Source organism: Aedes aegypti, chromosome 2 (genome assembly GCF_002204515.2).
Source record: "Aedes aegypti strain LVP_AGWG chromosome 2, AaegL5.0 Primary Assembly, whole genome shotgun sequence".
NCBI classification, from domain to species: Eukaryota; Metazoa; Arthropoda; class Insecta; order Diptera; family Culicidae; genus Aedes; species Aedes aegypti.
The window spans coordinates 97,324,112-97,350,199 of record NC_035108.1 but is presented as its reverse complement, the minus strand read 5'-3'; the positions used below and the strand labels follow the sequence as shown (position 1 = coordinate 97,350,199).

General features: G+C 38.4%; 1 protein-coding gene across 1 annotated transcript in view; it reads left to right on the top strand.

The window, feature by feature from the left end:
• The window catches only part of LOC110675809 (F-box only protein 33), a 28,554-nt gene extending 5,250 nt beyond the window's left edge, over positions 1-23,304 (top strand). The window contains exons 6-10 of the mRNA XM_021841634.1: positions 20,397-20,789; positions 20,851-20,928; positions 20,990-21,223; positions 21,528-21,676; positions 21,744-23,304. Of these exons, the coding sequence (XP_021697326.1) occupies positions 20,397-20,789; positions 20,851-20,928; positions 20,990-21,223; positions 21,528-21,668 (846 nt within the window). The 3' untranslated portion in view covers positions 21,669-21,676; positions 21,744-23,304. The remainder of the gene's footprint in view (positions 1-20,396; positions 20,790-20,850; positions 20,929-20,989; positions 21,224-21,527; positions 21,677-21,743) is intronic.
• The last annotated feature ends 2,784 nt before the right edge of the window (positions 23,305-26,088 follow it).

Genomic DNA, 26,088 nt, shown 5'->3' with positions numbered 1-26,088 from the left:
ATGATATTTTATATTGCCTATCAGTGAGTGAAAAACTTTATAGTACTAGAACATTATAGGAGATCGCTGAACATTACCTAATCATAAAACGGCTTTTTGCTCTATTATTTTAAGTTTATGCTATTGATCTTCCTTTGCTCCTATCCGCAACACGGTGCACACGTCCTGTTGGGTAAGGAAAACCCTCGTAGAAGATTGCAAATCGCCAATGGCATTCCCATATACTAACCCACATTCCACATTCAAGGGTCTGACTGTGCTCATAGCCCACTCTCAGTTTGTTATCTCGCCAGCCAGATATTATATTTTCCCGAAGTATAAGAGATTTTGATAAATGATAGCCGTATTATGCAGTAGTTTGGCCACAATCTTTAGGTCAGAACATAAAATATGAATTTTATAATAAAAAGGTTGCCATTGTGTAAGCCAGTATAAGTCTAAATGAGGCCTGTAGAGACTATATTCTGGTTGTAGTAATTATTTTGCACATCCCTAGATTGGCTAATCGAGTCTGTAGTCTGTGTGTTAAGTCATCGCTCAGTCTACTACCACTCTTGGATAAAATACGGGGCAGTTAGTCGTTATTCGGCTGCCTGTCATTCAAGTCGTGGTTGGAAAAGGCTGGGGCTCGATTAGTTTGGTTTTTCATGATTGGAGCTTCACATTTCAGAAGTGGGATTCGATTCGCACGATCATTTTGCGAATTACATAGGAAAGTGTAATTGTAAGTATGATATATGTTGCAGAAGTGGAAGGTTTATGACTAGATCGAGTTTACACGCTACATATTGGATTACAATCGGCACGCCATTCCTTATGGGATTGTATTGTATGGGTAAGAAAAATGTGCAAATAATTGCGCATGTGTTGACTTCCGGTGAATCTGATAAGAGAAAATTCATAAACTATCACATGTGTTCATCGTGTTTTAATTGTCATTTATTTGTGTGTTGAAAAGTATGTGTGTTTGTGTGTGTGGCGGCCGCCCATGGATGTAATGAGACTATGGAGGAATATGTGTGATGCAAAAACGTTAAGCGATGATGTATTGGTGAAATTTATCGAGTACGTTAGTTCGAAAATGCAAAAAGACGCCATTGCTAAAATATTTCGTCAGTCGATCGGACGCTTCGCGATTACTGTGCAAAATTAAATTGATAAAAAGTAGAGCTAGCAAAGAATACTCTTGTGTAGTGAACAAGATTTCTTCCGAAGAAAATTATTGTAAGTGTTTTATGAATTCGCCTCAGAACAAATCGCTTAAAGATAAATTCACTTCGATTGTTTTAGCCTGTCATCGGCCATTGTTAGCCAAAGCTTCTTGTTTTCTACGTATACGACAAATCAGTTACAGCTACTGGTAAGTCCTGAAAATGATTTTGCTTGGTTACCGTTAATAATCAATTATTTAAATAGTCAACATGAACCGTGTGCGTGTTGATTATGATCGTCATCCGAGACGAGTTAACCATCGAGACGAACAAGATGGAGGCCTCGCGATGCGCTCAAACGAGGTGGAGGCGATCATATCCGAATTTGATCCAGACACGAATCGTGGTCAATCCGCAGAAGAGTGGCTCAACGAAGTAGATTCCATGGCAGAGATCTTCGGATGGGACCCGAGACGGACACTATTGTATGCCTGCATGCGCCTCAAAGGGCCAGCAAAGTTTTGGTTTGATGGCTGTAAGCAAGAGCTTCGCACTTGGGAGCTCTTCAGAATGAGGTTATTGGAAAATTTCCCCACTGTCGTTGACACGGCTGGAATTCACAAAAAACTTCTCAATTTGAAACAAAAGCCAGACCAATCAGTGGAATCTTATTTTCACGAAACAGTCGCCTTGGGTCGGAAGATAAGACTGTCGGATGAATTGATCAAACACTATTTGATTAAAGGCCTTCCGTATGCTTCGACTCGTGCCGTCATGGCGCAGGATCCAGCCGTTACTCTGCCGCAGTTCCTGAATGCATTGATCCGGGTAGAACGAGCGACGAAGGATGGAGAAAGGCGAGATGCTGCTAACGCTGGACGATTTGGGATGAACAAGACAATCGGTCGAAAATCAATGGACGGCAGAAAATCTACAGATAACAGTCGTGTTGACACTGTTAACCAAAACAAGACTCCAGCCAGCACTGATCCGCAGCCAGGTTCGTCGAGGAAGCTGACACAAACTCCGACAAGTCAGAAAAGACAGTGCTTTATTTGCCGATCTGAGGACCATCTCGCGCGCAAATGCCCTCAACGCAAGGATTTTCGTTCCGAGGTGGTACAGAACCGCGCCACCATGTAAACAATGTGGTTTACACAAAAATCGCTATCATCAAAGGATTTCAGCTTACTGCCTTCATTGACTTAGGTAGTGAGAGAACGCTTATGAAAGAACATATTGCGAGGACACTGGCGATTAATGTTGAATATGAGAGGTCACTGCTCAAAGGATTTGCTGGTGGTGTGTGCGTAACAGTTGGAGCTGTAACGGAAAATATCGAAATAGATGGAATCGTGAATGAACTGAGGATTCTAGTTGTTCCAGATGATGTAATGCTGTAGGGGATGATTTCTTCCGTAAAGCAGGCGTAAGTGTGTTGAAGACAGCAGATACACTGACCATCCAATGTGAGAAATCATCGATCGTTGAGAAAGTGAAATCCGGGAATACTGTTCGACCACCACTGGCAATCGACGATCTGAATGTTGAACCGGCTTCACCCGAAAACGTAAAGTTACAACTGGCTGAACTGGTTAATCGTTATCGTAATTGTTTCGCATTGGACCTCAAGGAAATCGGTTACACGGATATCGAAACAATGCGCATGTCACTCAAGGAAGATAAGGTGGTAAGACATGTTCCCTATAGGGTTGCATACGGTCAGCGCAATTACTTGCAGAACGAAATAAAAGACCTTCTCGAGAACGACATTATAGAGGAGTCAACGTCTGAGTTTGCCAGCCCAGTAGTAATCGTACCAAAACGCACTGGTGGACATCGGATGTGCGTGGATTACCGTATGCTTAATGCCATCATCGAAAAGGAATATTTTCCCAGCAATCTCGTAGAAGAAGAGATCAACAATTTGAGCGGCAAACGTGTGTTCACATTGTTGGATATGATGAATGGTTATCTTCAAATCGGCGTTGCTGAGGACTCCCGCAAATACACCGCCTTCGTTACACCGGATGGTCAATATCAATTCAAGCGTGTGCCATTTGGTCTTTCCAACTCCGTCAGTGTATTTTGCCGAACGATGAGCAAAATCATTGAGCCATTGAAAGAAGAGGGTATTTCATTCTATTTCGACGACGTCCTGATTGCCACCAAGACGGAGGAAGAAAATTTGGCACTACTTGAACGCTTTCTTATCGAGTTTCAAAATCAGGTATGATGCTTAAGGTGAGTAAATGCGAATTCTTCAAAACATCGTTAGAATATCTGGGACATGTCGTCACGGAGGGATGTGTATGTCCTGGAGAAACTAAAACTGAAGCCGTTGAGAAGTTTCCTGTTCCTGTTGATCCAAGAGGCGTTAGACAGTTTTTGGGTCTCACAGGATATTTTCGTCGCTTCGTACAAAATTACGGTCAAATAGCAGCTCCGCTCACAAGGCTTACTGGTAAGGTTCCCTTTGTTTGGGGTGAAGTGGAGGAGAATGCATTCCAGAATCTGAAATTTGCATTAACTAGGCGGCCGGTTCTGGCTTTGTACAATCCCAGTCTTGAACATGAAGTTCATTGCGACGCGAGTAGCTTTGGGTTAGCAGGAATTCTCATACAGGTCAATGAGAAACACGAAGCTCAACCAGTAATGTATTTCAGTAGAGCTACAACCGATCCAGAATCCCGATACCACAGCTATGAATTAGAAGTTTTGGCCGTAGTTGAAAGTTTGAAAAAATTTCGCTACTACTTGCTTAACAAACACTTCACCATTTACACAGACTGCCAGTCGCTAGCTTTAACGCGAGCTAAGAAAGAACTCAATCCTCGTATAGCTCGATGGTGGTTAACAATTCAAGAGTTCTCTTTTGATTTTAAATTTCGATCTGGACGGCAAATGAATCATGTTGATAGTCTCAGCCGAAATGTAGTACGACCTATTGAAGAAACTGAACGGGTCATGGCGATAAATGTGGATAGCTTCGATTGGGTTGCTGCACTTCAACTACAAGATGGAAAAATCTGCAAGGTAAAAAAAATGTTAGAGGGATTATTGACACCCGAGAAGGATATCGTCAAGAACTATGAAGAGGTTAACGGTCGCATTTTTCGTATAACTCCAAATGGATTGAAATTTGTTGTGCCAACGAAAGTACGCTTCCATGTTGTGAAGTCGTTGCACGATGATATGGGGCATCCGGGTATAGAGAAAACGACCGAGTTGGTGAATCAGGACTTCTGGTTCGAAAATATGAATGCTTTCATAAGACAGTACGTAAAATGTTGTTCAGTACTGAAGGAAATTTCACAGTATTTTGGCACACCCAAGATTCTTGTGACCGACAGAGGAGCCGCATTCATGGCAAAGACGTTCGCCGAATTCTGTGAGGAACGAGATATTAAACATTCACCAGTAGCAGCAAAAACACCTAGAGGGAATGGACAAATAGAGAGGTGTTTCCAGTACGTAACTAATGCGTTGAAATGCTTTTCTACGGACACGGACGAACGTGATTGGGATTTGAATCTACCTGCTGTTCAGTGGGCTATGAATACTATGAAAAATCGAACCACGGGAGAGAGTCCGCAAGTCTTACTGCTTGGTTACCGTCCACGAAATATATTGAGCAATAAGCTGCTTAATGCATAACGGGATGAATCCGATATCGTTGAGGATAACGAGCTGCTTCCAGAAATAAGACAAAAGGCTCTTGAAAGAATGACTCGCAACTCTAAACAACAAGCTGAACGGTATAACGCTTCTCACAAAGCTCCTCAGTCGTATAAAGAAGGTGATTTGGTTCTTCTGCGTTATGAGCCTCCAGCTGACGGTGGATCTCGGAAATTGATGCCGCGATACCGTGGCCCTTACGTGATCGATAAAGTTCTTGATGCCGACCGATATGTAGTCAAGGATACTCCTGCTACACAAGTAACGCAGAAACCATTTGAATCGGTGTATGCAGCGGACATGATCAAGTTTGTGGGGTCATCCGCCAGAAGATGATTTTCCAGAAGTCTGTGAGGAAGACAACGCTGAAATCAACGGGGATTGAACGCAGATAGCAACCTGCAGATAGTAAAAAGTATATGATTATTAATTATTATTTGATAACTTTATTCACTAGCCACGAAGGAACAAGGATGCTAAAACAGAGAGTGGTCGGGCTTTCAATTTTTCAAAACCCGAACCCGACCCGTACGACTTATTTTATTTTCTTCCAAACACGGACCGACTCGAACCCGAGACAATACGAAAGGCATAACCCGGACCCCCCCAACCGAAAATATTTCGTTGTTCAAACCGAACTCCGACCGAAATTTTTTTGTAGAAAACCCGATAAACCACGAGCTTGGAAAGATGATAATTCATCGTTTTGATGCATAGGGAAGCTTTTTCAGGATGCTACCTGTTTGTAATCTCCCAAACCCGACCCAAACCGATTCAAACCGATGTTTTCAAGCCCGGAACCCGACCCGTACCGAATAATTTGTAGCCTTCGAACCCGACCGACCAGAGCCGAAAAATTTTAATTTTCGACGCGAACCCGACCGAACCCGTCGGGTTCGGGTTCGGGTCGGGTTTGGGTTTGAAAACCCGATGACCCGACATCTCTAGCTATAAGTGTTGGATGAGTTCAGAAGCATATTAAACGAATGAATTTGCTATACGATGCTGTTTTGAATTTATAAAAAAACTGTTTTTGTCAACGTTTGGTTGCTTAGATTGAAAAAAAAAAATGCGGAAAGAACACGCTTGGTTATAATCACAGGGTGGTGTCTTGCGTTTGTGAAGAGTAGCTTTTAGTTGGGTGATGTCGTTACCACGTGACATTTGGGAGGCCAAAGCGCAACGGCTTTATCAGTAACGGTTCTTGTGAGTTGCTGTTAATTGGCTGTACTTCTATAAAATTATACATAGTAACGGATCTTGTGAGTTACTAAGCATTGACAATGGAACGTGATGAATTGTCAATACGCTACAGAACAACTTTTAGGCAATAATCCGTAGAGCGTATCTCCGAGACGGAGATAAGCAGGATGGCCGAATGTCAGCCAGTATAAGTCTAAATGAGGCCTGTAGAGACTATATTATGGTTGTAGTAATTATTTTGCACATCCCTAGATTGGCTAATCGAGTCTGTAGTCTGTGTGTTAAGTCATCGCTCAGTCTACTACCACTCTTGGATAAAATACGGGGCAGTTAGTCGTTATTCGGTTGCCTGTCATTCAAGTCGTGGTTGGAAAAGGCTGAGGCTCGATTAGTTTAGTTTTTCATGGTTGGAGCTTCACAATTGCTTTGAAATTCATCCAACTTTTAATCAAAACTACTAACAAAAGCGATCAAATATCCTAAAATCATCACTCCCTGGAGAACATAGTCTCAAGCCCAGAGGATTCATTGCATCGGCCTTGATTTCAGCTGTAAATTATTATTTTTCTTCGTAGTCTTCGGCAATGTTCTTTATTGTAAAAATACCCTGCAGGGTTTGCGTTCATATTTTTATAGAATTTAATGGATGACCTCTGACGATTCATTTCCTTAGTATGTTAACCCATATAAAATGACGTAGGTATAAACTTTGAACGACTGACGATAAATTAAATTTTCATTAATTGAGCTGAAATTTTGCACACTGGAATCCAAAAAGTGGGCTGAAGCGGGTATTCAAAACTGATGTTACAACAGTGGTAGTAGATTCCCTGATGGAAGTCATATTTGAAATAGATGTATTAACATAAAAAAGTATTGGGGATCATTTTTATGCAAATATCAAACTTATGTGCTTTATTTCAAACTTTTTGCACCAATTCTGAACATCTACTACTGGACTGTAAACTACACGTGTACAAATAATAACGGTTTCATGTACAAAACTTAAATTTGGTAATGGTATCCCAGCTGTTCTAAGGCGACAAGTGATTTTTTTTATTTTATAAAATGCGGCATACTGCCATGGGCTGGTCATGTTGTGTAGGTGTATGTAATAGTTGTGCTTAATTTGGAACGTCTAATGATTCATTCGTGTTCAAGATACGTTAAATTGGTCTTCAGGCAATTGAAATCCATCGAAATTAGTGTAACTCTATTATTCTCCTATGAACCCCATACAAAAGAGAGGGCAAAATGACAAAAATCGACTTTTCTCAATTTTTTGCCGATGAAAGATTTTTTAATATGCTGCAATCTTTTCTTATCCACCAAGGCTAACTTTTAGTGAAAAAAGATTGGAGGTTCATGCAAGTTCGATAATATCTGTGTTCCAGCACACCGTGCACTACTCGTCGAAAGTATGTTACATTTCTTGCCTAACTTATGATCTCGCCCTACACGGAGCCACAAATCAACCAAGCTTTGACTTCTTTTGAGGCAATTCCGCTCTTCCGTTGGATAACCCACGTTTTCCCCGGATACCGATATACCTGTACAGTAGGACACAGTAAAATACTGAAATTGTAAGAATTCATTTGTATACTTAATTTGTTTCAACTAAAATGAATTTAAAATAAATTTCAGCTTTGTAGCTGCTAAGTCTGCAACTAGAAGAACGGTGTTTGTTCTGACATTCGGGAACATTTCTACAAAGAATTTCATCCGAATTTGGATGATTGTTGCCCGTCGGGTGTCGCTGTCAAGTAGTGCTGCAACCGAGAAGACGTCCGCCAACCGAACGACCCACAGTTGAAGACTGAACATCATCATCCCAGCCTGTACCGGACCCGGCGGTTTGATTGCATCGAAACACAAGTCAGTAGTCCGATTTGAAAGCGGTCTTCGGCAAAGTTGTAGCTGATGAATGTATCTCGCAGTATCAACGTAGCTCTAATCTCCAAGAACACATGGGCAAACACTATTACCGATTGAACGAATTGGTTGCTTTTCTCATAGTAATTCCCATATAAACTTTAAAGGGCTTGTGCAGTCTCAGTTTTCATCCAAATGAACTCAAATTATGGGAGGACACTCAGACTTTAGTCTAAAATCGAATGAGCGGTGTGGAGCAAAAACGATTTTTTGAACCACTCTAATACGTCAACCTGACGACCTTCAACAGCTTCATGGCTGGACTCGTGAATCTAGCGTCAGAGCTCACAGTCGATGTTGATTCCGCCCAAAATCACTATAAACAAGTTCGGGCAGAAAAGTCAAAGCAAAAGGAAAAGTTATTCACTCACGCTAACGAGTCTTCTGATTTTCCCAAGAAGGAGAAAAAGGCGTCAGTTGAACGAACAACAGCGAAAGCCTGCTCAGCTGGTAATTGCAGGAGAGCTGGACAACCTTTGGCTAGGATGGACCGGAAAGATTGGCAGACATGAGAAGAGTTCTAGAAGAGTCTGTCTGGAAATTTCTGGTGCTGGCAAGCAAAATACCTTCCAGTTGAGCAACGTACGAACGGTGCGTGAGTTGGGGCTTCCCAGTCAAACCTTAAACTACACCGATCTGTCGAGAGTTTATCCACATCTACAGGGTCTTCCAGTCAGCAGTTATATCCATGCAAAACCTGGAATGATCATCGGTATCGAGCACGTGCATCTCATAACCAGTCTGATGATTCGTGAAGGTAGGAGAAGTGATCCAGTGGCTACGAAGACTCGCCTCGGCTGGTGGCATCTATGGAAGGAATTAGTAATAATATTAATAGTTTGCATTACATGGTAAACATATGTTAAATTTGTCCTTAAAAAGCTTATTGAAGGACCTAAACTTTAATCAACTCGTGGGGCAAAACGCCCACCCTACTTCATAACACCAAAACAGCCGTTTGAATTCAAATTTTACCAAACGTAATGTCACGTTGAAGTTACGCGCAATTTGGAACCTTACAAAAGTACATTTTTCGCATCAGCATGTATACAATTATTGAACAATAACATCTGAATAAACGCCCGGATGTATGCAGCATATAAGCAAGCACGATGAAGCATGATCGTGTGCGTGCATATACAGCACGAGTAACACCGAACTCAAGCGGGGCGTTTTACCCCGCAAAACAATACATATGCAGTTAAGCAAGCATTTTTTTAAAATTGATTTATAAACCTCAAAAGAGCTAAAATTGATAGCTGTTTCTACTATTTAATAGAGAACATGTTTTTTTTATCCACCCATAATTAAAAAGGAGCATAAAATAATGTTTTTCACATCTAAAATCGCTGCTTTCCTTAACATGGGCATATTACCCCCAGTCCCCCTTCTGGTCACGCACTATAGCGGTGATTTGGTATTACTGATGTACGCAGTTTTTATATTTTAAAACTATAAGGTACCGTGGGGGAAGTGTATCAGTGGGGTAAGTGGGTCATTCGTCAATATTAAGCATAAATACTTGAATATGTTGAATGTTTTTGCACCATTGCTTCGTTTTAGGTTATATGCTTACGCCCACACTGATACTATTGCAAAACTGGTACTACACGTACACTAACACAAGCAAAATTGTTAGCCGCAAAAATTAATTAATTTTAAAATTGTTTTCCATCAATCAAAAATCCATCGTATCTCTGTCTAAAATCGAATACTATTATTTTTCTCGATACCTGGTGAGCATTTCAGTTCTAATTGAATGAATCACAATGAAAAATATGGGATTTTTATAAATAAGTACAGATATATTGTATATGGTACACTTACCCCTACTTTTTAATGGGGTGGGGTAAGTGGATCAAGTATTATTATCATTTATTGGCAGACTGCTAACAAAAATTTTAAAAAGAATTGATATCCGCAAATGCTGTTTTCCTTTAATTTTTTCGATTCTCAGCTTAAATTTATCAAATTGACCATAGACAATATGAATTTATTCACCTAAAAGTTTTTTTTAACTTTTGCGGTATAAAAAAATATATAAAAGAATAATAATTTCAAAATTCACACGAAACTTTTCGTGGTTTATCTAATCTGAGTTGCAAAAGAGCAAAATATATTAATTTTGCAATTAAAAGCACGATACTAGTACCTTATTTGACCATATAAATTGTTCTAGACAGATGAGACACATATATTCATAAATAGAATAAAAGGATTTTAGTTGTTATTCAAAACTAAATGTAACTAATACTTTTAAACTACGAGTGTTTATCGAAATCATCGTTAGAAATAATCCTACAATACTTCTATATAACTTATGTATATAAATGGATGATTGTTATAGTTACAATGTTTTTTGTTTTGTTCGAATTATTGTGAACTAATGTATACAGATATTTCATTATATTTTGTTTTAATAAAGATAATTTTTAATTTAAAAGTATTAAAATGTATCATTACTGGCACTTATAACAAAAACGAGAGCAATATCATTCATACTATACAAAATTACACCTCAATTGTTTTAAGAACAGATTTTTTTGTTCGTGATCCACTTACCCTACCATTGTGAGGCAAGTGGATCATTTGGCGGAAATTTTCAAGTCTCTCGTACTCAATAAAAAACAATCAGAAAAATCGAAATAAATGACGATTTGAAGTTATTAGTCCCTCATATGTTATCCACAGAAAAAAAGTTTGAATAACATTATTTACGTTAGCTGTACATAACAATGAAGTTGACTATTGATTTTTCTGTATCCACTTACCCCACGGTACCTTACGTAAAGTCTCATGAGCCATCAACTTAAAATTCAAACCACTAGTCAAATTTGTGCTGTTGATGGTCATGTTACACCATAGTATAATAATAATTTACCTATGTCATTGTAGAAGGGTCTATCTGGAATCAAAAGTTGATACATGCTGGTGATTTATTGTTCATGTAACGAACATAAGATATTTGAAAGGAAAAGTTCATAAGGAGAACGCATCAGAAAATTTTGATTTCTTACATAGGTACAAAAAATATTACTTTGGGGAGAGGTGAGAAAAAAATCATGAAAATTGTTTTAAGCGCGTTTAATGGGTAAATAATTGCAATATGGGAGGGAGTCAGATTTCTTTTCGTTTCAGAGAGTGAGTAATGGCGCTTAAGCCTAGGCTCTATAGCCAGTACACACGGAGGAAATACCTCTGCCCCATCCCAGGAAGTGGACCACAAACAACAATGGAGTGCGCATCAACATTCTTAGCTTCGCCACTCCCAACGCTTTTGCCTATCTATCAATATGGAACGGTTGGTACGGTTGTCCCCGTTTCTTCCTCCACATAATTCGAAAATTTTTCGTTTATCATGTTAATCATTCGTGAATAACCTGATCGCCGTTAATTTTCGAATTACCTCCAAACCCCAAGTCTGCACAGTGGGCCTGGCCATTTTAATATTTGTATGAAATCATTGATATGCTACAAATAATAATGCTGACAAGAAAATACTGAAAAAAAATTCGGTATTTCCAGGATGCTTTTCAATAATGGCTGTGCAAGCACTTAGATTAGATTAGATTGATTAGATTAGAAGGTATCCCAGAAGTATTATCCCTGGCCACACAGGGTTTGACGGTGCCAAAGTAGAAGGTGCACCATAATAATACCCGTCTGTGAAACATATCTCCTTCCCAATACTTTGGCACACCTCTAACGGTTCATGATTTATCATGAAACGGCTGCATTCAGGCGGAGGATCTGTTAATATGTTTCAGCAGTTTATCAGCTCCTCTTCGAACGGAGGGACCGCCACACAGTGCTTCGTCCCTTGGACAAAAGTCAAAAAATCAACTTTCATATTCGGTTGGTTGGTTGGTTTGACTTTATTAACGAGATTTTTAGCCCTGGGCTAGTTCATCTCGGGACCAACGGCTTTACTTCCCTACCGAAGGAAGTCGTCACTATAACTTTTTACGTCATAAGTGACTATGTCGGGTATGGGATTCGATCCCAGGTCCTCGGCGTGAGAGGCGAGTGTTCTAACCACTACACCAGGTCCGTCCCCCTTTCATATTCGACCGAATCAAGTAGGCCATGATGTTAACATACACGGGAAAAAATTCTGTGGTAAAAATAACTATTTTAGCTGACTACGCCCATTCTTAAATCTACCATGGATATTTAGACCAATTTACTATGTTTACGGTACACCCCACCGCATTACTGGTACATTTGACAGAAATAACTTACAACAATCTGATTCCGAGTACAGACATAGTAAAATCAAGCGCATTTCTGGTCTGCTGAAAATTGCCGGTACGAGCGTTTAAGGTGAAGATAAATCGAAGCCAAATTTCAAATTTTCAAGAGCACGGATCTGGAGAACCAAACATCCGTTTAAGCTGAAAACTTAATCGATTGGTTACTAGCTGCCCAGTGAACCACGTATCGTATAAGAATGTGTGCCAAAAATCTCATATTCATACGTCAAAAATCAGAATCGCAAAATATGCCAAATCATAACGAATACATGTTAACACAAATTGTATATAATTCTCCACTACGATTCATTGTCGACAAGCTTTGTTCACAACAAACCATGCTGTAAATAGTATAATCTAGAATCGCGTCAAGTTGTATAAACTGACAGATCATATATCAATGCAGACTAGCATCAAATGAAATCGCAATAACTTAGCGAAATTTACCACCCGAGGTTGGTATCTTCTGGCGGTGGGCTTCAAAGAACAACAAAGCGTGTGTGTTGTAGAGCAAACTTCCTTTCATATTGGCAAATAATCACTCCTTATTCATGAAGTGGTCTGTGGTGTAGTGGTATGGTACTGGGTTAGGGATCCAAAGGTCCGGTGTTCGAGTCTCACTGGAAACTTTTTTTTTATTTTTATCGCAATTTTGTGGCATCGTATTGCTGACCATGGAAAGTCTGAAAAAGTCGTGGGAAGTGCGTATATGGCCTCCACTTTGGTGTGTATATAGCGATTTCATGCATTTTATACGAGTGATTTGATTCATATAGAATGATGTATAGCAAAAAATATACCAGCCAAAATGTTTACTGGGTGATGGTGACCAATCGATTAGGTTTTCAGCTCAAACGGATTTTTGGTTCTTCATATCCGTGCTCTTGAAAATTTGAAGTTTGGCTTCGATTCATCTTCACCTTAAGTTAACCCCCTAAAATGGTAGTTTTTACCGCATAATTTTTTTGCGTGTAGTACAGATATTAGAAAGTTCGTGCAGTTTTCAAAACAAACTAAAACACCACGTGTTGACAAGTTGTTTCATCGTTCTATATTATTCATTGTTTTCGTGTCAATCCAGTCCCTCTACAATTCGCTTCATTCCCATCCTTATTATATTTTCAAAATGAAAATCGTTATGGACCGTATTGAAATAAGTTAGTAGGAGTCATTCCATTCAATTTTCTGTGATATATTTTAACAATTGTTGAAAAAGATGCTTCTGAGCTACATGCTTTTTAATACAGAAGAAAATTAAAACACTTATCTTCTTTTTGCCCATACAAAAAAGTACCTCAAAGTACCTTTCTGAAATCCACTTAAAAATGAAATTTGAAGTATTTTTTAAATTCTGGAAGTGATTCCAGCTGCATATGTTTGCCAATTGTATGTCATCTTATGATTTTTAGGATATGCTGCCACAACCATCAATAAAGATTGTTTCAAGCAGTAGTTTTCTGCCGCTCCAAACAACCGGAAAAATCATGTTCTGAATTTCATATACAGTTGTTATGGCACTGATTCTTTCTCTAAGATATTTGAGAACGATCTAAAGACGTTTTGCAAATTTTATTGTTGCAAAATAAACCAAAAGTGGGCTAAATGTGGAAGATCATAAAAAAATTTCGTGAAGCAAAATTCCGACTGGTTAGCAAAACCAGTTCAGCTTCCGCGCAATCGGGAAACTGACGATGCAGATATTTCCAGCTCGGCTGCAAAGGCTGGCATGGGACCTCGCAAACCGTTCAATGAATGTTCAAGAAAAGCTCAAAAGGGACGTGTTGCAGGTCTTATCAACGAAGAGCTCGCATTCGCTGACAATTTATCAAATTCTTCGAGTGGGGATCAGGTCTGCAGCACAGGCATTAGCTTTGAACATTCATTTAGATCTGTCGGAACAAAAGTACAATTTGCTTCGAACCACTTTGAACGAATTACCGTTTTGACTCTTATTCCGAACACTTAAGGCCAACATTTCGAATAATAATAATTAATAATAGAATAATTTCGCAAATAAATTTATCTGAGCTTGCTCTACTAGTCTCAAACTCGAGAGTCATCACCACTCCCGCTGTAAAAATCATATTGGAAAGATTAAAATTGAATTGCAGTTGACTGCCATTTCCTTGTTATTTGATGACATATTTCAGCGAAACATTTCAACCAATTCGCTATACAAAAACCGAGTGTTCGGAATATGAGTCTGTTCGGAATTTGAGACAAAACGGTACATCCAAACTTGCTTCCTAGCCTTGATGCGCTAAAGCAAGAGAAACAAAAAATAATTCCGAAACCGATTTCGATAGTCGATCTACAACAGCTCATGAATTGTACTGCATCCAGTATCATGAAGGATACCTCGTTGGAAGCTTCTACTGCTGTAAAACTGGTTTGCAAGTGGGGCTTCGATGGAAGTTCAAGACACAGCATGTACAAACAAACATTTTCGGAAGCAGGAAAGTCGGATGGAAGTTTGCTGACCGGAACCATTGCGACGTTCCGTTGAAAATGATCGAAATAAAAGAAAATAAAACCAAACGACATTTCAAATTTCTTTGTAGCAATAATTCAGTTCTCGGATGATTAATAGCTCTTAAATGAATTGTGTTGCTAATAAAAAGAAACTTTATTCAACCTTTTTTGTCACATACATCGTTCATGTAAACGACTCAAGTACTTGTTCATGCATTTTTATTTTGAACATTTCTCGCGTTCAGTATCATAAGGGCGTAACTGCAATGATCGGTTTCTCTTCATCGATTTTCTCTTTAGCTTATTACTTGCCCGGCTGACTGTTTTTGGCTGCGATTTTCGTTTCAGTAGAAAGAACTCGTCGTACTTGATCATGTTGCTTCGTGAAATATTACGAAAATCGATTGAATTACGTGTACCGTGAGGGCCCCTAACTCTGCGCACTTTTACCAAAATCCACCAAAATCTGGTAAATCATTTAAATTTTTGTTTAAAATTTGTTATCCATATATTGATACAATAGTAATAAAAAAGTACGTGAAGAATTTTCTTGACAAATTTTCGTTTATTACTTTAATAAACAATAAAATAGCTTTAAAAATATTGAAAAACGTCCAAATTGACTGCCCGTTAGCAAAAATGCTAAGGGAGTACCTCATCACTTAAGTCATTTGAATCAAGTTAAAGAGAATATATTTCAGATTTTTAGTATGTAGGCACTAGTTTATTTATCGAGCAATCATCACTGGTAAAGTGCACCTTATTTTCTCTTCATTTTCTTATTCTTCTTAAGTGCGCATAGTAAGGAACCATTTTTCAACTATGTCCCTTACTATGCGCAGCAGTTATAAAACGTTATTTTCAACATACAATCAACCCTTCAGAGGTCGATATGAAGGGAACCATCGACTTGTCGACACCATCGAGATATGGAATGGAAATGTTTTGGTAAATTGTTTAAGGGGATCATCATAGTAAGGGACGATTAAAAAATGACGTCCAACATATTTTAAGGATTTCTACACTCCGTCCCCTCAATCCCCTGTCGCGATTTTAACAGTACCTAATGGATGCATTGTCATATTTTCGTAGACTCCTTCTTCCCTGAACGATGGACGTAATTTTTGAATGCTCCCTAACCATGCAATAGAATAATTTTGATTTTTTGTATAGTTTCATGAGTCAATATCGAGTAATGGAACATCGAGGTTTAATCGTATTTGCTATATAGAAACGCCAATAAAGTACTGTTATTGATCTGAAATATGAATCGTTCATTAAAAACGTCATGCTTATACAGGGCGGCGATACTTGTCGATTGAGTGATGAACAATACATTAAGCATGAATATACCCTTTCGCTTAAACTATTCTTCGTATTTAGTACCGTCAAGCTACCATTCACCGTGCATTTAAGAAAAATTTACACTTCAAAAAATTATACAACTTTTCCAAATAATTTGAAGCGTACTAGAAAACCACTACGTAGCGTGAAATTATATAATAATCCAGGGAAAAATCAAAAACTAGTGATGCATAACAAAAAATTACTCAAAAATTATGTTTGAAAATGTCATGTTAAGGTCGCCTCGTACCGTTCTATGTCACCATTTACCGTGCACCCTAGTGCACCATTTACCGTGCGTGCAGTTTTCGTCATGATTTAATTTTGTATCTTGAATAAACGTTGTTTATGGAGAAACTATGTTGCTAGTAGTGTGCACACTCATTTTTAAGACTACTCAAATCTTCATTTACAATAAAAACCATAAAAAATGAAAAAAATGGCTAAATTATTATTTTTTCATTAAAATCGTTATAAGAGGATTGACTGTATTGTCCAAACCATTACTTCTTCACTCAAAAACTAAATATGAAGTAGTTTAATGACGACATAACAATAAATCTAATATTACCGAATAATTTCATGCCTTCACACTAATGCACGGTAATAGGAACCATATATATTGAAAAGGATCCATTCACCGTGCATTTGTGTTTCGACTGAAATACAATAAAAAATTCTAATTTGCATAAAATCTTATTGCTCATACGATGAAATACATCTTGCTAATAGTATCCACAGTGAAAACTTGTTGGAATTTAGAAAAATTTCATACTCTGTCGTTAAATTGAAAAATGTGAAATTTTGGCGTTTCTACTAAGAATGTTAAAAAATCTCATTTTCAAACAGAATTCACATGACATTGACTACATAAACTAGGTTTTTCAAAATGCTTTGTGACAAAAACTACTTCATTTCATCAGTTTTACCTTATTTTGCTGACAAAAGAAAAATTTGTGAAAATTGTATGAATATTCTGTAGGAATTTGTATATGTGCACGGTGAATGGAGGCCGCACGGTGACTGGTGACTTAACGGTAGGAATGTTCTGGTTTTACATATAACAAATCAGAACCAGGTTCTTATTAATTTTATTCAAACTCGGACCCGAACCGAATAAAAGAAAATTTGGTTTTTATATTTTCTAGTGAAAATTCATTAACAGTCAAAGCTAATTTTCCTTTACACGCCAAGAAAGAATGCAAAAAAGATGTAGTTTGTACCCTTTTTGTATGTTGCTTTGGATTTTAGAAAACTAAGTTAATTACATGTTTTGGAAATCATATGATGATTTCAATTATTTTGAGAGTTCCACTTAATGGATTGAATTAAAGATAAAATTCACTTCACTTAATAAACTTCTATGTTAGAGACATTCCACGCTCCACTGGGGACGTAAAGCCGTATAAAGCAAGAAAATTAAGATTAATTCAGAGTTTGAATGCTGGTAACGCTTTTAGCAAAATACTTCAACTGTTATAAATAATGTATCGAGTGCGCAGAGTTAGGAACCTGAATGCGCAGAATAAGGAGCATTGCAAAAATGAGTGCGCAGAGTTAGGAACACGAACACCCTTGAGAAAAATTAAAAATTTGCAATAAAAATCATTACTTAGTGAAGCTTTTATATTTTTTCCTTATACATGAAATCAATAAGTATTTGCTCCCAAAATTTCAGAGGATTGTGTTTTGTTTTCAATTAATTACAGCTGTTTGAAATTTAAAAATCCTTAAGTGCGCAGAGTATGGGGGCTTCACGGTACTAAGCGAAAGAGAAAATCGACGAAGAGAAATCGATCACTACAGATACGCCTGTATGATACTCAACGCGAGATTTCTTCCAAGCGAGCACTGTTCTATGGTGTCAAATGTAAAATTTGACGTATAAGCCACTCATGCCATTACTGATGTAATATGTGTCATTTATGCCAATGATGATTTTTTTTGTGTATAACGAGATCCTCCTCAGCATCGTAGGGCAAAACCGCATAAAACATCCCGTTATGACTTTTGTCCCCAAGTGCCATACGTTCGAAGCACTGTGCGCCAGGGCTTATTAGTTACTTATAAACCAGTGCTGGTTGTTGATGGTTCAGTTCGTTTACCACGAGCTGTAGCATCCTTTGTACTAATCAGTAATGGTTGTTAAGTTTCTAAGCTAACGTGTGATCAATCGTTTTATAATGCAACATAAGAATGGGTGTTTGGTGGAACTGCGCGTAACACACGTTGTTATTAAATATAGTCATTGTGAGTGTGCTAATAGTGATTTTATAATAAAATCTATGATGATGAAAAATTGAAAATTTCATTGGAATTGATTCTGATAGTTTTGTTAAAATTATAATAATGATGATGTATAATGATGTGAACTCTACTAATTTAATAAAGGCCATAATACATTTTGCAGTCATTTCTCTGAACATAAACATTATTGCCTAGTTCTTCAAACATGCATGATAAAAGTGTTAATAATGACAGCGAGTGCAGAAGAATGGATCGAAGTGATTTTGTTTTACTGTAACTTTCTTGATAGTGCTAAATTGTAGTTTGAATAGTAATGACTCTACAGCAACCAAAATAATGAAACATTTAAATTTAATATCTTTTAATTACTTAGTAATGCTAACAGATGGTAAATGGTAATAACAATGAATTTTTATGAAAATGGTGTGATGTGAGAAGTAAATCTGAAGTGTATTACGAAAGTTGATGAGTGATAATCGATGATAAACGTGATAGTGTCGAAAATAAAAGTGACGATAGTGAGTGATGAAATGAAATGGGGAATGAGGACCTTTTAATAAAACTATTTCGTTCTTCACTTTAACCACTCTAGTAGCATTTCAGGCCTTATCATAGTTTGATAGTAGTCTGAACTACTAGACTGCAAAACTACAGTAAGGGCTGATTGCTGCTAGGGTACACAGTGACCATTTGAGCAACATTGCTTAGGAACGTCTGTTTGATGAACGCAATAGAGGCTTATAAGAGCAAATGCTGGGAAGGAGCTTAGGGCAGATTTAGAGTGCCAGTACTACCAGTGCCAGTACAAAATAACAAAAAGCCTCAACAAAGATCTTTTGGCGTCAACAAAAAGATTTCAACCTCTACTATATGGGAAAAATATAAAAAGAATGATAAAACTAATATTTTAACATAAAATCGCTTGAGCCACTATTGGTACACGTGTTCCAGTAATTGCGCTAGTGCTCCAGTAGTAGACGTTCTGGAATAATAAAAGGATTTTTAAACAAAATGGTAAATTTTTACATAGGTTTAACATTTTTCCCTCGGAACAGCAATTAATATCTATCGAATGAAGCATAAAGATCATCTCTAAGGCTTTTCTTCATTTTTATACATCCATTTTAAAAACTGCTTCCATCCGTTGATCCACTACTGGAACACGACGTCTACTATTGGTGCAAGGGAGCAAATTTTTTGCATAAACTTAATTTTTTTTTCTATCTTTATTAACGAGATTTTTAGCCCTGGGCTAGTTCATCTCGGGACCAACGGCTTTACTTCTCTTCCGAAGGAAGTCGTCACTGAAATTTTTAGTGACTATCTCGGGGATGGGATTCGATCCCAGGTCCTCGGCGTGAGAGGCGTGTGTTCTAACCACTACACCAGGTCCGTCCCCCATAAATAACACACATAAACTTAATTATTTATATCACTTTTTGATAAAATAAAAAGCTGAAATTTGGCAAATCGACTAAACTAGAAACGATCTATCCACCAAAAATAGCACATGTCGTTTTTATCTAAAAATGTTCGTTTTATTCCATAGTCCAATCTACTGGTACATTACAACCATTGGTACCGACACCCTATTACTTAGGCGAAAGACATTCTTGAGAACTTTCTGAAAGTATATTTATAGGAGAAGCCAGCAATGTCAGGAGGTTCTGAAGTAATGTCTGGAGTTATCCTTAGAAAAATTCTAGGCTTAATACTTGAAGGTACTTTGAACGAAATTCTAATGAGACATTCTTAGTTCATAAAAAAATCATAAAATGAACACCTATTTGGAGTAAAACCTGAAGGAAACTCTGGGAAAATACCTAAATTAATTTCTAATGAATTTCCTGGAATTCAAAAAAAAAAAATAAAAATACGTAATACGAGCAGTAAAACTCGTAAGATTATAAAGAGTTCACAAAAAAGAGAAATGTTTGGTTTATTTTGTTCTTCTGATTCCTGTACGGTCTCTTTTTGGTTCCTGTGTGATCTCTATTTCTATGCTTGAGGTCTCTAAAGGTCCTATTTCAATGACACTCCGTGGTAACCAGTCCTGCTTTCGTGAAGCTGCATAAAAACTGTTCGAAACATTCTAAAACCATAATCTCTCTTCCAGAGCTGCCCCCGTCCGCAATTCCTCAAGCAGCTGGGCTTTGCCTCGGTCAAACAGGACCCCAGTCACTACGCGCTGAGCTCGATCGAACCGAACCTGTTCGAAAAGTGCAACGGACTGCAGTATTTGTCCCTGGACTACGACATCCTGTGTGATGACTTTTTGCAAACGCTGCAGCTGCTACCGCTCAAACGCTTGATAATTCACGTCCACGGACTGGACGAGGAGCATCCGGGCGTGTCGGAAGGGGCTTGGGCCAGTTTTCGCGCCAAGAATCCCCAGACGGAACTGCACCTGACGCTGGTGTGCGCTTACGAGGCGGTCGACATTCTGCACAGTCACATCCTGCGTCCGTCGATGCCGTTGTCCCATCTGAAGGTGCTGTTCTGCGAGAGGGTAAGTAAATGCGTTTCCAGTGGTAATCAGTTGGAATTGATTGAATTTCCTATTTATGTAGATCAATTGTGACGCCCTCGAGTATCTCTCCCGCTACTACAAGGAAACTCTGAAGAGCATGATTTGGGTTGATTCGATGGTAAGACACTCAAGCAACTTTAAACCAGTTTTCTTGAGCTCACCACAATATGAACTTTCAGCGTATCCAAGAGTATCGTAACATCATGGAAATGGTACTGCGCACCGAACAGGACCCGCTGGTGATGATGGCCTGGCGGTGCAAGAAGCTGGAGGAGATCGTCATTCACGGTTATGTGCTGGATCCGCATAATCTGGTTGGAATTTCACGTCTACGGGGCAAGGATCTGAAGGTGTTGGAGGTGTCCCGCATTGACCTGTCGATGCCCTCCGTCATGATAAATCCGTTTATTGAGGTAAGATTTTCTAATTGAAAAACTTGCGTATGGTATTATTCCTACTCTACCAACGCTAGTCATCGAACCCAGACTGTTATAAACCAACAATTTTTTTTTTTTCAATACATGTGGTCGAATTTTCCCCTTCAAATTTTGACCTATTTTTGGAAGCACTTCTCGTACAACAAAAGAGTTGAATTTTTCAATTAGGTTCAATTGAATTAGGTACCCTAACTATAGTTCAAAGATGCTAAATATTATTTTCGTGATGAATAAACATGGATGGATGTTGGACCGTTCTAATAATCATGTACCATTTCAGGAAATAAGCACCCAGCTGGGCCAGAACTGGGTCCCACTGGATGCCAAAACCCTCCCGCCTGCCCTCGGGTTCTACCCGGTATCGGATGACGTTCGTGACCAATATATCCTCCGGTACATTCGCAACGGCGTTGCTGCTTAAGCTTCCCGGTAAGTACTACACGCTCCAACCCAATTCAATGTCCTATATTGAATGTTTCCGTTCAATGTGCGTAAGGTTCACGGTGACCGCTTCAAACAAGGCACGGGATGAAGATCTGAATCCGATGTCCGGATTTTTGTTGCCTACTTTACATCGTCAGTTAGCTTTCGACCAGCAGGCCAAAACAGCACGCAAGGAGAAAACGTTTTATTTTTTATAATGTAAGATCGCTAGTTTAGCAAACACCTGTGCTCAATGTGCAAAGTCGCAGACAAAAGTCATCTCTACATCATAGGAAATAAAAGTGAGAAATTCGGCGCTTAGTGGTTGACGACGACTGCAATCGAACCGGCAAGAACATAAGGGTTGCATTTCCCCCTACGAGAACAGCTTACCAGGAAATACCACGTGTACCTACACACCTGCAGAGTCTCTTCATCAAAGTGTGGCGCTTTAGTTAGATCGCATAGTTTAGGAGGACAAGTGACCGCGTAAGGCGATATAGTGCAATCTGTTTTATCTGAAAACCTAGAACGTAACATTCAAGGATGCTTAATTATATTTTAGCCGAGTGCATTGAAAACAACTCGACGACGACAAACAACACCCAAACGAAACGAAGCTCTGGTTCTAGATGAAGTTGTTTAGAGCAAAAAGTGAGATTTGTTAGGCGAAAATGAAAGAGAGAGAGAGCGAAAATTTATTAGGTCGATTAGTAGGTATTATTAGTAGGTCGAGAAAGAAGACAGAATCGCGAGCGCACGCACGCACAGACACACACGTGTGAAAGTGTAGGCAAATATTAAGATGTGAAAACAACAACGGATCTGTGATTTTATATTTTGCGGTTACGTTATTTATGTATTTTTTCGGGATTTATTCATCTACTTTCTTATATACATGTGTGTTTTCATCAATAGGTTTAAATTGTTGTTTTTTGTTATACATATTTATTGGGCATAAGTTTAGGAAAATGACACAAGGCAGCTGTGGATAATGGGAATTGTTTGATAACTCTAAAACGATTAAGATATTCGTTCAACCATAGATTGTGGAATTCGGTAGTTCATTATAATTTTAGCTAATCTAAGTTCTATTCCAACAAGGACAATTTTTCGTTAACATGTAATTCTAAACAAGACTCAGGATTTTGTAATTCTGAATAACTCTCAGGCACTAACAAATGTTGCAGAATAGTATCGCTATGTTTAAAAACATCTTTTTAATCTTCGTTGGTCAGAACTAGTAAAACTTCAGAAACTATAACGCGACTATTCAATGGGTTCTTCAAGAATTTCTTCTCAGATTCTTCGAGGAACAGCTTCACGAATTATAATAATGATTGCTTCGGAGATTTCATCTGGAATACTTTCAGGGACTCCTACCAGAAAACCTTCATAGAATCATCTACCAATTCTCCCAAAAAAAAATTCCAACGATTCTTCAAAGCATGCTTAAAGAAATTTCTCGAAAATTTACTCCAGGAAATTCTTGATCACTCCAACGTTGCTACCTCCAGTAATATCCTCAGGGAACACTTAAATTTTTCCTCCTATGATGTTCTCTAGATTTTTTCCACTAATTCTATAATCGATTTCTCTAGTTGTTACTCTAGGAGATCTTCCAAAAATTCTTCCAAAATAATCAGAGTAATTGAAGAAATCAAATGAGGAATTTTACCAAGATTCACCTACCGTGCACCCCCGCTAATTTGAACGGCACCTCATGCAAACCATCGGGGTTCATTTTTAATTTGGAAATCTAGTCACCCTAGTAACGTGTTTCTGGTTACATCTTCCACTGTTTTGTTTTGATTCTGCGCTCCCTCACACAGCGTTCCATATCACTTCACTCTGTTCCATGAGCTTAATAACGTTTAAACCATTTTTAATCTGAACAATGTGCAAATTAGCGAGGTACAGATTAAAAAGTGTCCAGATGAAATGAGGTCAAACCAACGGGGTTACCCGGTATACCATGCCAGCACAATATTATACATAGCGCCATATTCTGAACGATTTTTGACTTAACACTAATATTCGACCCATTCACATGATTTTGACCTACTTGGTATGGAAATCCGAAAATTGGCACATGTTCCTTGTAGGTCGAATATTAGTGCTTTTCCCCTAGTATTTCCATATTATTCCCACAGGTCTCTTGAAGGTTTCCCACAACATTCCAACAGGAATCCAACAGGATTTTCAAAGTATTCTCACAAGATTATCAAAGAATATTCACCGGATTCCAACAAAATTTCCTTTGGAACTTCCCCAGGATGCTCATAGTTTGCCACATAACTCTCACAGGATTTCCTCCGAACTCAAACCGGATCCTCTCAGAGCTGCCAGCTGCCGTAGGACATTTACAAGAATTTCAGGTTTCCAGTAAGATTCCCAATGTATTTTCAAATGATTTGCTCTTTATTTTCGCAATATTTCAACATATTTCTCACAGGGTTCCTACTGAAATTCTAGGATCCACACCGGAAATCCAGGACCCATACTGGATTCCCAGGGTCTATTTTGGAATCCGAGAATCACGCTGGAATATTAGAATCCACACTGGAATCCCAGTATTCACCTTGGAAACCGAAGATCCATATTACAATCCCAGGATCAACCTGCAATTGCAAGATTCACACTGGAATTCCAAAATCCACACTGGAATTCAATAGTCCACACTGAAATCTCAAAATCCTCACTGAAATCTCAGGATCCACATTGGAATTCCAAGATCCACATTGACACACTGCGATCCACGATTATCATCATCATCATCATCATCATAATGTCCACATTAGAAGCCTAGGATCCACAATGACGTAACACAATCCACACTAGATTCCTAGGATCCATATTGAAGCACCAGGATCCACATTGCAATCAAAAGGATTTGCCCAGCATCCACACTGGAATCCCGGAAGCCATATTGGTTTCCCAGTATTAGTACTGGAATCCAAATATCCATACTGGAATCCCAGTATTCGCGCTGGAATATCGGAATCCACACTGGAAACCCAGGGTATACACTGGAATCCCAGGATACTCTGAATACTGGAAACTCAACGTCCACAAAAAAATCACAGAAGCCACACTGGAATCCCAGGGTCTGATCTGGAATAGCAGCATCTACACTAGAATTCCAGGATCTACACTGGCAGACCAAGATCCACATTAGATTCCCAGGAACCACATTCCACAATGGAAACCAAAGATTCATGTTCCAATCTCATGATCCTCACTGAGATCGCTTGCTACACACTGGCACTCTCAAGATCCTCACTGAAATCTTAGGTTCTACACGGGAATTCCAAGATCCACACTGACACACTACGATCCACACTACAGTCCCCAGGATCTACACAAATCACATTGGAATCCCAATATCTACATTACAAGCGGGAGCGGGCCATTTGACATAAAGCCATTTGGCATAAGGTCATTTGGCATAACGCCATTTGGCATAAAGGACATTTGGCATAACGGTCATTTGGCATAACGGACATTTGGCATAATTTCAATATATTTTCTGTACATACTTAAATTGAAGATTTTAGCTTTGGGATTCAGCATGGCTTTGCTTTGTAGCCACGGACTCTAGCCACTCGGCTAAGGAAGGCCCCAAGGAGAAGGAGAATTGTCACGTGATCATTCATTCTGAATTGATTATAATCGAGAGTGCGATGTCGAATCACTGCTGTTGGTTGCCAAATCAAAGTGATATTGATAGTTCGCAACTGATATTAATAGTTTATGTAAATCAGCCATACGCTGTTATGACTGATATTGAGCAACTCTCATTTGCTACAACTTTGCTGAAGATACCAACTCACGATTCGTTAAAATAAAGAAGTTGGCCTATACCTACTTTACTCTTGTAATCATCGTAAAACAATTTTGATGCGTACACTTTATAGTACTGAAAATTCGGTGTCCGGCCACTTGACCGAATGCCGTTTGGCTGAATCATGAAAATAAAAATCAAATAACACCTCCTCTGATATGTTGGTTTCATAAGTTTCGCCCAATAACTGATAAGATAATTAATTTGTTGTTTTTCATAATATGACGGGACGTAATTTTTTGTCATTCTATAAGAGCTCTAAGACTAGCTCTGGACTAACAAAGGTGTAATAAGATTTCATCAGATTTTTTTTTCCTTCTTTTGCACATTTGCACATAGGATATTCATACGAGTTATACTGTTGAAAATAGTTCAGCTTATATTTTAATTGGGAATTTTACCTTCTTTAAATCATCGGAAGTTCTTTGTAGTTGTACTGATAAAACTATTATATGCATTACACTTGCCTAAATTTTCATAAGAGATTTTTCCTTCTTTTGATCATAGACTGTTTTTTCAAGAGTGAAGTATTTCTCATAGCTATTCATGTTAAAGCTTATAATAAGGGTATCAG